The sequence below is a fragment of the Microcaecilia unicolor genome, chromosome 3, assembly GCF_901765095.1.
Source record: "Microcaecilia unicolor chromosome 3, aMicUni1.1, whole genome shotgun sequence".
In the NCBI taxonomy this organism is placed as follows: Eukaryota; Metazoa; Chordata; class Amphibia; order Gymnophiona; family Siphonopidae; genus Microcaecilia; species Microcaecilia unicolor.
Window position 1 is genome coordinate 512,727,534 of NC_044033.1, and position 15,373 is coordinate 512,742,906.

The window sequence follows — 15,373 nt, forward strand, 5'->3', positions numbered from 1 at the left end:
CCCCCCCCCCCCCCCCATCTCTTTGTTTAACGGGCCTTTACAATAAAGCCAATGGGAAGAGAGTTAAAAATTCTTTGAAGTATATTAAAGCTGAAAAGAATCAACCGAGTAGACTTAAAGCTGTCACTTATTTTGCAAAACTGGTTTGTCGGGGAACAATGAGCAGAAGTAAAATTTATGGAGGAATTATACAGTGGATTTGTCACTTAAAATATCGTAACTGTCTAGGGGACAATGCCCCATGCTGAGGATTAATGGTCCCTCCAGACCTTTGATTCACCAGAGCCTTTTCTTTGCCCTTGACAAATTGGATTTTTTAGGAATAGAAAGGTCGCCTGCTCCATTGTTCGCCAGCCATTCAAAGTGCCTGATTATGCAGCAGGGTTAGGGAAAGTCTCCATGTGACCCACTTGGATGGAACCGTGCAGCTGCTGGAAGGGCTCAACTCTCTCACCAAAGAGTGAGCCCCTAGTGCACCGGCGTGCCAAGGGGGTAGCCCCTCGTGCTCCAATAGAAAAGCCCGCGTGCACAGAGCCCCCCGCGTCACTCTGCAGGCGGAGATAGGGCGGAGTGGTCGCCTCTGTCACGCCGTCCTTCTCAAGTACTTGGGGGTCCTCCCTGGTTGCCCACACCCGCCGGCAGCATGCAAAGCAGCCGGGCTCCGGCCATCAGCGTTAACGCAGACAGCCGTATCCCAGAAGGGCTGCGCCTGGGGCCGGTGCCAGGCGTCCTGAAACTGGGCAAATACCTGACAGACCGTAGAGAAGTGGCATCCAAGAAAAAGGTATTTCCTTTCGCTCTGCTTCGTTTGCGTGGAATTTTTAAAAAATTGCCCCCTCCTCCCCATTGCATGAGTTTGTATCACAATCTCTCTCTCTCTTTTAGAATAGAAACATCTCTTTTTGCTTACCCTACCCTAAAATTCTTCTGCGGTTTTCTGGGATCTCTATCATCACCCCTCCCCCCCATGAACCCCCACTTGTCTGGTGTGCTAACATCCTCAGTACTCCGGGACTCATGCAGAGTCTCTAGGTCTGAATAAATCAAAACCAACTGATCGCCAGAAAAATGTTCTGAAAACTCAGCGACCACTTGACTGTAAGATTACAAAATACTCTAGTTTGGAAAGAGGCAACGCAGCTGTTTTGATTGGTGTGCCCAGAACGGGCGATCCAACAAGGGAAATATGGCCACGCTTTGCAGAGGTGGGCGAAACTTTGAAAAGACAGGTGCTGGGCAGTTTTACCTATCAAAGGTGGACTTGACTTTTAAAGCTCTTGACGTGCATTTGCAGGGCACTTGCGCGCCCAGTTGTGGACATTTATTTCAACAGCTTCTGGAGATTGGCTTTCTACTTACTCAGACGTACACATTTCGCTTTTTTTTTGTTTAATACAGTAGTGTGGCTGCAAATAGATAATATATTTTTTTATTGGATTAACTTCAATAGAATGGGTCATTTGCAAAAAAAAAAAAGGAAATCAGTTGAGTTTCAGCTATATATATATTTTTAATGGCATTCTCTATTGTTAAATCCCATGGTAGGCTAAATTGTTTTAGCGGTTTGTATTATATAAACCTTAATTTGAATTAATCTTGGATAAATAAAGTATTGGATTAATTTAATACTTTTGTGGCTAAAACCTTAATTTGAATTAATCTTGAATAAAAAAAAAGTATTGGATTAATTTAATACTTTTGTGGCTAACATTCCCTGACCTGATGAGGGGAGGAAAAGTTGGTCACTTACGGATTAGTTCAGTAAAACACTCTCCATCAACTTGTTGGGTAACCATTTTTTTTTTTTTTAATCTTAGGCAATTTTTTTTTTGTTCTTCTCTTTGGTCAAATGTAAACGTGGCTAAAGCAACATATTTGAAATGGATTCTGGCGCTGACTTTAATCCCTAGTGTAAAATCAACTGAGCCAAAAATTAGATCGTCTGGAAAACCGAACAGAAACATGCTTGCTCCGAGATTTTCCTGTGTAAAATTGAAATGCTTGCATCCATTTAGATAATATACTCAAGAATTGTACGCACAAAATTATATGGTACTTACCTAATTTGACCCTTTAACCATAAGATGATCATAAATATTCTAATAAATCTCAGGTCTATAAAAGGTTTTATCGTTGACTGAGCCAAATTTGTTACTGGAAACTCAAGGGCATAGGACGAAATATGGTAAAGAGTGGCTTAAACTATAAGGCAGGTAATAAGCAGGCAGAAATCTGGATAACCGAATCACCGAAATATCTCTATATCTAAATATATCCATTGTAAATAATAGCATTTAAAATAATCGATAAATTGTAATATCTGTTTATCTATACCGACACACACACACACACATAGGAAATTATTGAAAATATAGATAGTAAGTTGTAGTTTTCAAAAATAATAAATTGTAAGTAGCATATTATTTACAATTTATCAATTTTAATCAAGAAAACTTTTATAAAGTGGAGTAACTGAAATATGCAACCATGTCCCCCCCCTCCACTGGCTTTCCCCAACAGTTATCCGTAAATAATTACCACAGACACAACCCCCCACTCCCCCCGGGCAGGGCTTTTGTCATACGTTCCGCTCTGATTTTTTGAACGCCATTTAATTATTTTTAAACGCCCTGCCAACCCACTCAAATTTATTTCTCATCATCTGCCTCCACGGTTTCGCTCAAATTAGTTTGCTTTGTTAAAATACTTTTACTACCGGGCTGTTCGGAAACCTATTCCTCAACTGTGATTTTTCTCTCTTTCGTTCTCTCTCTTTTTTAAAAAAGATTTATTTTATGATAGGCTTTATGGAGCTCGGAGATGCGCTGGTATTCAACTGAAGCATAAAGCCCTTAATATTTATACCATTTCGAGTGCTGATTTCGTATCTGCCCTGATTAGTGTCCCTTAAAATAGCAATATGAAAAATAAAATATTGTTTCATAATACTTTGAAAACAATGAAGGAGGATGTTCTTATAAAACACTGATATTTCTTTTAAGCACTTTTGTTTCTTGGTACAATAATATAAGAAAGACGGCCTGTACGGATAAACATTTCTGTATAATATCGTTTTATTTTGCACGTCAAAAAGAATAACCCGAAGTTAACGCTATTATGACGTGTATGGGGTTCTAATGCACGCTTTTAAAGGCACTTCTTGCTTGTTAGTGCTTAGAGAAAAGGTTGAGGGTTGGGGGAACAGTTTTAAGAAGCTTAGCTATTTTTTTTTTAAATTTTAAGTGGTGGTGGATGTCAGTCTCCTATACAAAGTGATACTGGGAGTCACAGCGTGGGCGTTTCTTGTGTTTCAGGTGCGAATGGTGAGGGGAGAATTAGTGGATGAAGTCGGTGACTCTTCTCCGGAGTGGATAGGGTTAATCCGGCCTGCCAGGAATAGCCAGGAACAGAATTTGGAGGCTACTGCAGACCTACCTGGAGGACAGGTGATTTATTGCTCTTCTTAAACTGAAGAACTTAGAGGTTTAAAAATATATATATATAATTTATATGTTGGATCGCACGGTTTTCATTTGTTTTCCCCTCTTTTAGATTTTCTACCGAGTCCTCCGGGATGTGCAGCCAGGGGAGGAGCTGACGGTTTGGTATTCCAGCTCTTTGGCTCAGTGGTTTGACATCCCGACTACAGCCACCCCAGTTCATGATGAGAAAGGTACAGTGTTTGTAAAGACGGGCAAACCCTCAGTCAGAAGCTCAGCTTGTTTGCAGGCCTCTGAAAGAAGCCAGCCCTTAAGTAACGGTTTTTGGAGAACTCAGCTGGAGATGGGGAAAATAAAAGAACCAAATGTTGACAGTGTAACTAGGTATTATCAAACTGCATTTTTTTCAAAACACACTAGGTAAACGATTTTATATTTGAAAGCAGCAAAAGTGTAAGATAGGAATTTTCCATCTTCCTTCTGTCAGAATTTGACATGCAAATGTATCATTCAGGGTGTATACGGTATTTAAAAAAAAGTATGTAGGTTTGTATATAGACTATAGTTATGAATTTGTAGACATGATCGCTGTTTTATGCTGTTTTCCTCTGGCATAGCAATTTTCAAGGGTTAATTTTATTATTAACCCAGTTGATTGCATATCAAGGTCCTAAAAAAGAAAGTTACTACAAAACCAGTAACCATAAGTACATAAGTATTGCCATATTGGGACAGACCGAAGGTCCATCAAGACCAGCATCCTGTTTCCAACAGTGGCCAATCCAGGTCACAAGTACCTGGCAAGATCCCAAAAAAGTACAATACATTTTATGTTGCTTATCCTAGAAATAAGCAGTGGATTTTCCCCAAGTCCATTTTAATAATGTGCGATGTACTTTTTCTTTAGTAAGCCATCCAAACTTTTTTTTAAACCCCGCTAAGCTAACCGCTTTTATTACATTCTCTGGCAACGAATTCCAGAGTTTAATCACACCAGTGTGTATGAGGATGTATTCAACAATTAAAGTTTTAACATGTCATTATGTCACCCTCCAAGGAACATGAAGTCAGAAACTGTTCTCCTGACATGGTTATGGATCTCTGTTAAATGGTGACCTATCAAACCAGGCAAAAGCTTTTTACTGACATTACGCATGCGATGATATGGTGCATTATCTAAGTTAAAGCCCATTGCACAAAACAATAACGAGTCATAACATAAAGAATAGGGGCTTAACTAAGGGGAAAATCGAAATAATGGCGAATCAGGCCTTTACAAAATTATGGGGTTGGCAGGCAGAACACACAAAAAAATCTTTAGGTTTTATGTTAAAACGCCAAACATTCAGCAACTCATCCCGTTATAACCCCACTGTCGTATTTGAATAACTAGTTAGCAAAACGGGCTATGAATTACTTTCAAATTATCCGGGAGTAGATGTGTGTGTATACAGCATCCATATATTTATTTCTGAAAGAGATGAAGCTCCGATGTGTCTCCAATTTAGGCCAATTATATCTGACAAAGGAGCTGGATCTTGGGTTCTTGGTACCGGGTCAAGATCCGCTTCGGTGCTGCAGTTTAAACTTGTTTCTGGAAACTTGGAAAGCTCCAAAAACGGGAGCTTACTTTAACCTTCTCCAGAAGGGGACTCGGTCCACTCCCGAGAGCTACGCTCCAAACAAATTGAAAGTGTAGGAAACCGGAACCGAATGCACGCGCACTTAATTAAACAAGCAGCTCAAGCGAAGATTTCGTTTGATCCGAGGGAATGTAAGTGTGAAATCATTACGTTTGCAAAACTTTTTAAAGTTAACAGAGCTGTTGGCAGTTTTTTTTTTTTGAAACACCTGCGCTTTGGTTTACAACCCCGCTCTAGCAACTGTTACCGCTGGAAACATTTAAACACTATTAAAAAAAAAATCTCCAACTTCTTGAAAGTAGAAAAATTTTAGTTCCCGCTGGAAACATTTAAACACTATTAAAAAAAAATCCCCAACTTCTTGAAAGTAGAAAAAATGTAATTCAAATTTTGAAATGTGTTTAGTCTTCCTTCTATTTCCTTCATGGCCGGGGAGGGAATCTCTATTTTCCCCACTGATCACCAGCCCAACGCTGCGCAGAACCCTACCTAGGTCAGGTACAAGTGAGAAACAACTTCCTCCCATCATTAAGAACCTTTTAGACAAAGTAAAAAAAAAAAAAAACTCCTATAGACCAAATTCGCCCTTTTTTTTTCAACGGAAGTCAAAGGGAGCACCATCTAGGCAATGGCCTGCATTATTTAGTAAATGTGGTCGAATAGCACTGGGAGATTTACCTTCCTCTTGCGATTTAATTTAAAAAAAAACGTTTGCATTGCAGATATTTCGATTTCATATGGAAAGGAAGGCGTTCCGGTAGTTAAGCGGTTACTGCTCGCCTTGAGATGAAGAAAGCCCGTTTCCAGTGCTAACGAGTTTCTCTCCCGTTCTGTTCAAATACCTAACAAAACCCCTTAAAACTCCCAACCTCAGTTCTATTCTTACGAGGAGTCTGATCCTATGTATGACTAAGTTTCACTGAAAATGGGGGACAACTAGGGAAATCAAGAGGTACTGAGACTATTTACACATCAGGACTTCAGAAACAGTTTATGGCGTATGTTTGATCTTTTTTTTTTGGGGGGGGGGGCAGCTCACGTAACTTTTAAAAGAATCACGCTAAAGTTTTATGCATTTATTTAATTAAAAGCTTTATACCCGCATAGACGTACGCGGTTCACAAAATTATCAGATTTTCTTAGATCAACACGAGACGGGCCCTTACTCGTTAAGAACTAGCATTAGTGAACTGGTACAGACTCAGACCACCTGTTGGAGGTGCTCCCAAGACTCATAAAAAAAAAAAGGAAACCCGGAAATCCTGCCCTGCCTGAACTAGGTGTCAAGCAAACACCCTTTGGCCACTTTTTTTTTTTTTAAGGGTCGATTTCTTTACCGTTCGGAATTAAGGAGATCTTTGCTAGCCTGAGGTTAAATCGTTTCTTCTTCTGGTGCTTTTTTTTTTCTTATTAAATTCTTACGAATTCACTTTGTCTCTGTGCCCATTATCTTTTGAACCAGTTAACCTACACCAAACATATTTTCATGATAGGGAAAAGCTAGAAATAACAGTTTCCCGTAAAAAATTGTGGATCTCTCTGAAAAGAGAGACTTTTCCCCATGTGTAGGATCTAAACCCCAAACAAGAATTAAAAAAAGAGTCACTTATAGGATTTGATCTGCAGTTCTAGTCATATCTGTTATACGTATATCAGATGTGCGATTTTTATTGCGGGGGATTTTAAAACAAAAGAAGTTCCCAGAATTTCAAACGTTATGTCACCTGATGTGAATGTTACTATCCTCAAAAAAGTAAGAACTTGGTTTAAGGCAAGCTCAGATCTCCAGTTCCAAAGTTTTGCCGGAGGGAAAACGTTTTAAATGACAGGGACCTTAACTTTGATTACCTCCCACACTGATAAGCAGGACTTTGTTCCGTTTAATATCAGTAAAAATAAGAATCATTTAGGAAAAAGGTGCCAAACTTCGTCAAACACACTTTAAAAAAAATGCTTTTTTTTGTGTTACACTCGACGTGCATCGGATTCCAGTTTACAAATACCCACTCTCTAAATTCAGTCCATACATACAAAATGATGTCTGATATTTGCTGAGTTTCTGGAAAGGCAAGATGGGTTGTTTTAAGAATCCTCGAGAGGTTGAGACAAAGGGCATTTTGTCCTTTGGGAACGGCAAAGATTACAGACGGCCCTTACCGATTATTGTCTGGCTTTTGTCTCGGGATCTCACGAACATTAAGTTGCTCTTTTGTTCGGAGACGTCTCGGACTTCTTGACATACGCTGCTCCTGTTCTCTAAACCCCAACAGATGGGCCAGAGCCCAGCACAGACTAGAGAGACCCTGCCCCACGAGGAAGCAGCTGGCCCAACCTGCCGGGACGGGGAACCAACGGGTTAACATTGAGCATTCATAACCTGAATCGAATCGACTTCATGGACCACCCTGTCATTGCAGAGAGACCCCCCGAGTCTTTCCATTCCAGAGTTGTCACTGCTCAGGGTCTGTCTGTCTTTCCCGTTTCTTTACACTTTAAATCTTCCCTTGCAGACTAACATTTCATTTTCGTACTCTCTCCTAAAACAAACAAACAAACAAACAAACAAACAAACAAACCCAAAACAACTCGCTCCCTTTCGCTCTTCTCAGTTCCCACAACTTTTTGACCCTTTCAATCCAAAGTTTATTATTATTTTTTTTTAAATGCTTGAAACCTGAAAATATTTCTGATTTAAAAAGATTGTAAAAGTCACACCCATTGCATGATGAGAGACTGTTAGAATGTACATTTCAAACACTCAGATGCATTTTCACAAAATAAGTTGAGAGAAAAAAAATAATTTGAATGTTAAAATCCAAACGGTTTGGTGCTATGACTCCATTAAATTATTTTTAACTATTAATTGGCTGGGAAGAAAACCAGGATTAAAAAAAAAAAAAAATCTTTTTATTGAAAAAGTTTTTTTCATAAAAATTATAAAATGCAATTTAACCATAAAACAGAACAAAAAGAAAAAAAAAACATCCATTCTAGCTGGTGTGAAAACCAGGATTCTTAATTTACAGTTGATTGCCAGATAGAAAATGCACCATTTTTGAAAGAATTCTGTTTTCAAGCTTCGGTTCAACAGTTCTTAACAAAGTTGTGAAGTAGCAGCCGGCATCTCGCTGTCTTGCGGTCATGCTAAACAAACGTTTTATTTTATTTACATTTGTACCCTGCTTTCCCACTCATGGCAGGCTCAATGCAGCTTACATGGGGCAATGGAGGGTTAAGTGACTTGCCCAGAGTCAGAAGGAGCTGCCTGTGCCTGAAGTCGGCCCTTGCAGATCACCAATGTGGCGGCGCAGGCTTCTGCTTCTGTGAGTCTGACGTCCTGCACGTACATGCAGGACGTCAGACTCACAGAAACAGAAGCCTGCGCAGCCTTCTACATGGAATGTTGCTAGTGGAATAGCAACATTCCATGTAGAATCTCAAAGAGTAGCAACAGAACCTCAAATAGTAGCAACATTCCATGTAGAATCTCCAATAGTATCTATTTTATTTTTGTTACATTTGTACCCCGTGCTTTCCCACTCATGGCAGGCTCAATGCGGCTTACATGGGGTAATGGAGGGTTAAGTGACTTGCCCAGAGTCACAAGGAGCTGCCTGTGCCTGAAGTGGGAATCAAACTCAGTTCCCCAGGACCAGAGTCCACCACCCTAACCACTAGGCCACTCCTCCACTGTTGCTACTATTTGAGATTCTACATGGAATGTTGCTATTCCACTAGCGCAACACTCCATGTAGAAGTCGGCGGCCCTTGCAACCAATATGGCCACCCAGGCTTCTGCGAGTCTGACGTCCTGCACATACGTGCAGGACGTCAGACTCACAGAAACAGAAGCCTGCGCAGCCTTTTACATGGAATGTTGCTAGTGGAATAGCAACATTCCACGTAGAATCTCCAATAGTAGCAACATTCCATGTAGAATCTCCAATAGTATCTATTTTATTTTTGTTACATTTGTACCCTGCGCTTTCCCACTCATGGCAGACTCAATGCGGCTTACATGGGGCAATGGAGGGTTAAGTGACTTGCCCAGAGTCACAAGGAGCCGCCTGTGCTTGAAGTGGGAATCGAACTCAGTTCCTCAGGACCAGAGTCCACCACCCTAACCTCTGTAAATACATTTTGTTCACAAGAAAATCCTTACTTAGCAAGTTTCAGTAATTCATGTTTTACTCTTTCTTTTTCGATTTTGCAGGTGAGGAACGCTACATCTGCTGGTACTGCTGGAGGGCTTTCAAGTATACCAACACCCTGAAATCTCACATCCATTTTCATTGCGTCTTAAACAACGGTCGGAGTTTCATCAGCCAGGAGCAAGGGAGAAACTCGGAGCCCTTTCAGCACTTCTCATCCAAACCTCCAGACACCTTACTACACGCCCACCCCAACTGTGGGCCCAGGGAGGACATCAAGAGAGAACTGGCCAGCACCCAAGCCCTGAGCAAAGCAGGGGCGACCAGAAGGAGAGAACAGCAAGAGCATGCGCTGGACATGAGCCTGGGGTCAGTGAGGCACCATGGACAGCTCCTGGGCATGGTGGGCAGTCTAAGCCAGGGCTTGGCCTTTTACCCCGGGATACACTCTGCCTTCAAGCCTGCTGGGCAGCGCAAGATGAACACAAAGGGCAGTGGGCTGGGCTTGGATGGCAAAGCTCCCAAAGCCACCCGTCTGGGGATCGAGAGCCTGGGGAGCCACCAGCAGCAGCCACTGCTGCCCAAGTGTGTACCCCCAGAGGATGGGCTGCTCCCTTGCACTGGAGGCCTCCGGGGTTTCCCCATCCTCTCACATGTGGATGAGGCCTCAGCCTTCAAGCAGGTGCCTGCTGGCCCCTCCCCAGGTTCCTACGGTCAGGCGCCCACTGGCTTGCCCCTGGATCGCTTCTCTCTACCCCCTTGCCCAGCTGCTGATTGCGGGATGCCCGTGGTGCCCTTCACACTGTATGGTGGGGAGCTGCTCTATGGCTCACCCTCCTGCTACCCCCTCAAGCTGCATTTGGGTGGCCTGCTCCGCTACCCTGATCCAGTGCCCTACCTGGGCACTCCCGAATTGAGCTCGCTGGCCAGCCTTGAGCAGGAGCTGGCCCTGCACACACAGCAGCTGCGCGAGATCACAGCTGACAAGAGCCTCCCCCGATCCCCTGGCCCAGCCCCACCCCAGCAGGGCAAGCCCAAGAAGGGTCACCTGTGCCTGTACTGTGGCAAGCTGTACTCACGCAAGTATGGCCTGAAAATCCACATGCGCACGCATACGGGCTACAAGCCTCTCAAGTGCAAGGTCTGCCTGAGGCCCTTTGGAGACCCGAGCAACCTGAATAAACACATCCGGCTGCACGCCGAGGGTAACACACCCTACCGCTGCGACTTCTGTGGCAAGGTGTTAGTACGCCGTCGAGACCTGGAGCGCCACATCAAGTCCCGCCACCCTGGACAGAGTTCGGCCCCAGGTGGGGAGCCCCTGGCCTCTGCAGCCACCATGGGCCCCCGCCAGCAGGGGGAGCCTAAGAGCGAGGAGGAGAGTGATGTGGATGTGTGTTTTACTGATGATCAGAGCGAAGAGGAGGGCAGTTGTCAGGGCAGAGCATTATAGACACACGATGTGCAGTTTTCCAAGGGAGAGACACCTGTTCATCTGTTTTAACAACATCAATAACATAAATGTAACATGTTGACCTCTCGTCAATATGGACCAGGGCTGGCGAACGCTACCAAAATAAGGTGTTGATTTACCCTAAGGTGCGTTAGCGTTTCTAACACGCCTTTAAAGTTAAGGCGCATTAAACGCTAACACGCCTATATATTTCTATGGGTGCGTTAGGGCTTAATGCGCATAAACCATTTACACGTGTTAAAAACGCTAATGCACCTATAGCGCACCTTTAGTAATCATAGGCGTAAGTCGTTAACAAAAAAAAAATAATAAGGACAAGGGCCAATTGCAGAATTAGGTTAAGAAAACAACCAGGGAAAGAAACTCTCTAAAACAGGGATTCTCGATTCAGTGCCAGGGGCGTAGCCAGACACCCAATTTTGGGTGGGCCTGGGTCCAAAATGGGTGGGCAGAAGAACTGTGCCTTGTCCCACAAGTGATTTGGTCTCTCTTCTCTCACCTGCATGCTATATGGAGCGGCATAATCGACCAGAAACGCCTATCTCCATGGGCGTTTATCTCCGAGAACGGGTCCGTGAAGGGGCGGAGTGAACCGTATTTTAAAAACAAATAGACGCCCATGTGTTATTCGCCAAGGTGTGAGCTGGGCGTTTTTGCTTTTCAGCGATAATGGAAAATGAAATCGCCCAGCTCAAAAACGAATAAATCCAAGGCATTTGTTCGTGGGAGGGGCCAGGATTCATAGTGCACTGGTCCCCCTCACATGCCAGGACACCAACCGGGCACCCTAGGGGGCACTTTTACAAAAACAAAAAAAAAAGGTAAAAGAGCTCCCAGGTGCATAGCACCCTTCCCTTGGGTGTTGAGCCCCCCAAATCCCCCTCAAAACCTACTGCCCACAAGTCTACACCATTACTATAGCCCTAAGAGGTGAAGGGGGGCACCTACATGTGGGTACAGTGAGTTTGGGGGGGTTGGACGACTAAGCATTAAGCAGCACAATTGTAACAGGTAGGGGGGGGGATGGGCCTGGGTCCACCTGCCTGACGTCCACTGCACCCCCTAACAACTGCTCCAGGGACCTGCATACTGCTGCTTGGGAGGAGGGTATGACATTTGAGGGTGAAAGTAAAAAGTTGTGAAACATCATTTTTTTGTGGTGGGAGGGGGTTAGTGACCACTGGGGGAGTCAGGGGAGGTCATCCCCGACTCCCTCTGGGGGTCATCTGGTCATTTAGGGCACTTTTTGGGGCCTTATTCGTGAAAAAACAGGGTCCAGGAAAAGTGCCCTAAATTCTAGCTACAAACGTATCCATTATCGGCGAAAGGCGCCCATCTCTGTTCGGGTGATAACCATGCCCCAGTTCCGCCTTCACCACGCCTCCGACACGCCCCCGTCAACTTTGTCCACATCCGCGACGGAGTGCAGTTGAAAGCGTCCAAAGTTCGGCTTTCGATTATACCGCTTTATTTGTTTTTGTGAGAAAAACGCCCATCTCCCGATTTAGGTCGGAACTTGGGCGTTTTTCTCGTTCGATTATAAGCAGGATGGTCTCTCAAACATCCCATCTCTTTTAAGTAGCAGATTTTCACTGGCAGCGAGCAGCAACAAATACACACTGCTCATGCTGGTCCCACAGCCATCCCTCTGATGCATCTTCCTGTTTCCGCATAGGCGGGAATACATCAGAGGCAAGGCTGTGGGGCCAGTGCGAACAGTATGTATCAGTCGCTGTTCACTGCAGGCGAAGATCTGCTGTTTACAAAGTATGCAGGAGGGACAGTTGTTGGGAGTTTTCGGCTGGTGGGGCTTGGGGATCCCTGCCAGCCACATCATAGGTGTACTGCTACTGGGTGGGCCTGAGCTCAAAGTGGGTAGGCGTGGGCCCACCCAGGCCCACCCTTGGCTACGCCACTGTATCAGTGCTCACACCCAAACAGTCTAGTTTACAGGATATCCACAATGAATATTCATGAGATAAATTTGCATGCACTCCCTTTTTTGGGCATCAAATAATTGTACCCTAAAAAATTGGCTGGATGGGTTCTGAGCGCTGGGTAGAGGACATTTGCTTTGTACTTTTTTTGACATGTAAATCTTTTCCACCCCTCTCCCTTGTCCTGCTGCCCTGGGGGGGGGGGGGGGGGGTGTCAATGCTCAAAAGCTAATGGCAGTGTTAAAGGCAGTTGGCGCCAGAATTACGCACACATTAATGTACGCAGAATGTTGAGAGGGCTCTTGTATGAGTAGTAATGTGTGTGCCAAAGATGTCCAAACATTGTATTTAAATGCATTCAAATGGCTGTTAATGAGGTCGGTGGGTATTCCCTCCCTATGTTCAGACGGCAGCACAGAGGCAAATGCTGGCCCTAATGCTGAAAAGTTATCGGCTTTCAGGAGAAGGTTCCTTGTCCATTTGGCACATTCACATGCTGGTTTTGTCCTCTTTTGTAAGGGAAAGGAAGCCCGTGAAAGTTTTAAGTGCTAACAGCAGTGCATTTTTTCTAGCAAAAAAGGTGCCAGTACTCAAATGCTAGGTCACTCTTCGGGGTGGGGTGATCACTGAGGGACCCACCCCACAATAGCCAGGCCCCCTGTGACCTGTCATAGAATCTATGACAAGGCAGAATTGGTGTGCAGAGCCTGAGCTCTTTCATTAAAACTTGGGTCAATTTTAGCAGACAATGGAAAAGGTGCCGGTACTCAGTACCCCCAAGTACCCCCTCAAAAAAAAAAGCCCTGGCTAATAATCAGAAACCAACATGGCGTGTGAGCGCAAGCAGAACAGAAAATGAAAGCTCACATTGGTGCCTGTTTATCTGCGCTTAATTATGAGCCTTAAAGTGCAAATCATTTTTAAAAGGCTCATATTTAAAAGCACAGATGAGCAGCGCTGACGTGTGCCTGGACTTCCAGATTCGTCTCGACGCGTGCACAAGAGCCCTGCTTACTGCAAACCCTTACACGCAAGTGCCAGGCATGTAACTTCCCTTACTTTCAGTTTCATAGTGTGGTTTCACCATGCACATAATTTAAATATGATTAGCTTCGAGCATTGGTTAGCTATTTTTCTTTGCCGTTGTCATGCTACAGGGGTTTCTGCACTGTGGGCTTTGGCATGAATGTTTCAGCATCGGCCCCTTGGATTCCCCTTACCAAATCCTTGGATCTTTTCAGGTTAGAGGATTTTTTTTGTTACATTTGTACCCCGAGCTTTCCCACTCATGGCAGGCTCAATGCAGCTTACATATTGTATACAGGTACTTATTTGTACCTGGGGCAATGGAGGCCACTCCTCCACTGTTGCTACTATTTGAGATTCTACATGGAATGTTGCTATTCCACTAGCAACATTCCATGTAGAAGTTGGCCCTTGCAGATCACCAATGTGGCCGTGCAGGCTTCTGCTTCTGTGAGTCTGACGTCCTGCACGTGCAGGACGTCAGACTCACAGAAACAGAAGCCTGCGCAGCCTTCTACATGGAATGTTGCTAGTGGAATAGCAACATTCCATGTAGAATCTCCAATAGTAGCAACATTCCATGTAGAATCTCCAATAGTATCTATTTTATTTTTGTTACATTTGTACCCTGCGCTTTCCCACTCATTGCAGGCTCAATGCGGCTTACATGGGGCAATGGAGGGTTAAGTGACTTGCCCAGAGTCACAAGGAGCTGCCTGTGCCTGAAGTGGGAATCGAACTCAGTTCCTCAGTTCCCCAAGACCAAAGTCCACCACCCTAACCACTAGGCCACTCCTCCACTATCTCAGCTCCAGCCCTTGAGGGGTACAAACAGATATGTTTCTTACACTCATGCATTTTTTTTTTGCTAGCTGTCATTCAGCAGATCTTGAAGCAGCAGTGCTGTTTGTGTTTAATTACAATAGGGCTCATTTTTGAAAGAGAAAAAAAACATTGAAAAAGTGGCATAAAGCAGCATTTGGACATCACGCCTGCCAAAACGTTCAAATCGCTCTGTTCAAAACATATTCTCTCAATGTTTTTCTGTGCTGTTTGTCTGCAATGCATTCAAATCATAAGGGGGCATATCAGGGCCATGTTAAGGGCAGGGCTTGGGTGTTCCTAACACTTGAATATTTTTCTGTCATAACAGAACAAAACAAAAATGTCTGGGACTAAAACTAAGATGTTTTGAGCTACACCTGTTTTAATAATGACCAAGCCAGAAAAAAGTGCCCTAAATGATCACTGAAGAAATAAAGGAATGACCTCCTTACTTCCCCTGAAAGAAACCAGCTTCTATGGCCTCATCAGATATTATGGCCAGTCCTGGTAGAATAACAAGCAGGTCCCTAGTGGTCGATGCAGTGAACTGCAGAGAAGAGGACCCAAGCCCATAGTCCACGTTAACTGTTATATTTGTGGTGGAAAGTGTGAATCCTCCCAAAACACACCAAAAACCGACTTTACCCACATATAGGTGACACCTGCAGCCATAAGGGCTATTGTAGTGGTGTACGGTTGTGTACAGTAGGTTTTTGGTGGGTTTTGGAGGGCTCACCATACAACATAAAGGAGTAAGGATGAGAGTGGGAGCTTTTATGTGACGTCCACTGCAGCGCCCCCTAGGGTGCCCCACCGCTCTGCTGGGATGTCTGTGTGGCCCGTCTACTAAGAATGCTGGCTCCTCTTCCATCCCAAT

General features: G+C 44.1%; 1 protein-coding gene across 1 annotated transcript; it reads left to right on the plus strand.

The window, feature by feature from the left end:
- The first annotated feature begins 643 nt into the window (after nt 1-643).
- PRDM13 (PR/SET domain 13) lies at nt 644-10,687 on the plus strand. Its single transcript, XM_030195186.1, has 4 exons — nt 644-784; nt 3,315-3,446; nt 3,553-3,673; nt 9,297-10,687. The coding sequence occupies exons 1-4, from the start codon at nt 644-646 to the stop codon at nt 10,685-10,687; spliced, it is 1,785 nt and encodes a 594-aa protein (XP_030051046.1).
- The last annotated feature ends 4,686 nt before the right edge of the window (nt 10,688-15,373 follow it).

Excerpts from the sequence above, each read along its gene's own strand:
- PRDM13 (XM_030195186.1), top strand. The coding sequence starts at position 644 with ATGCAAAGCAGCCGGGCTCCGGCCATCAGCGTTAACGCAGACAGCCGT. Across the intron at positions 785-3,314 it reads AAGTGGCATCCAAGAAAAAG|GTGCGAATGGTGAGGGGAGA; the intron begins GTATTTCCTTTC and ends CTTGTGTTTCAG. Across the intron at positions 3,447-3,552 it reads CAGACCTACCTGGAGGACAG|ATTTTCTACCGAGTCCTCCG; the intron begins GTGATTTATTGC and ends CCCCTCTTTTAG.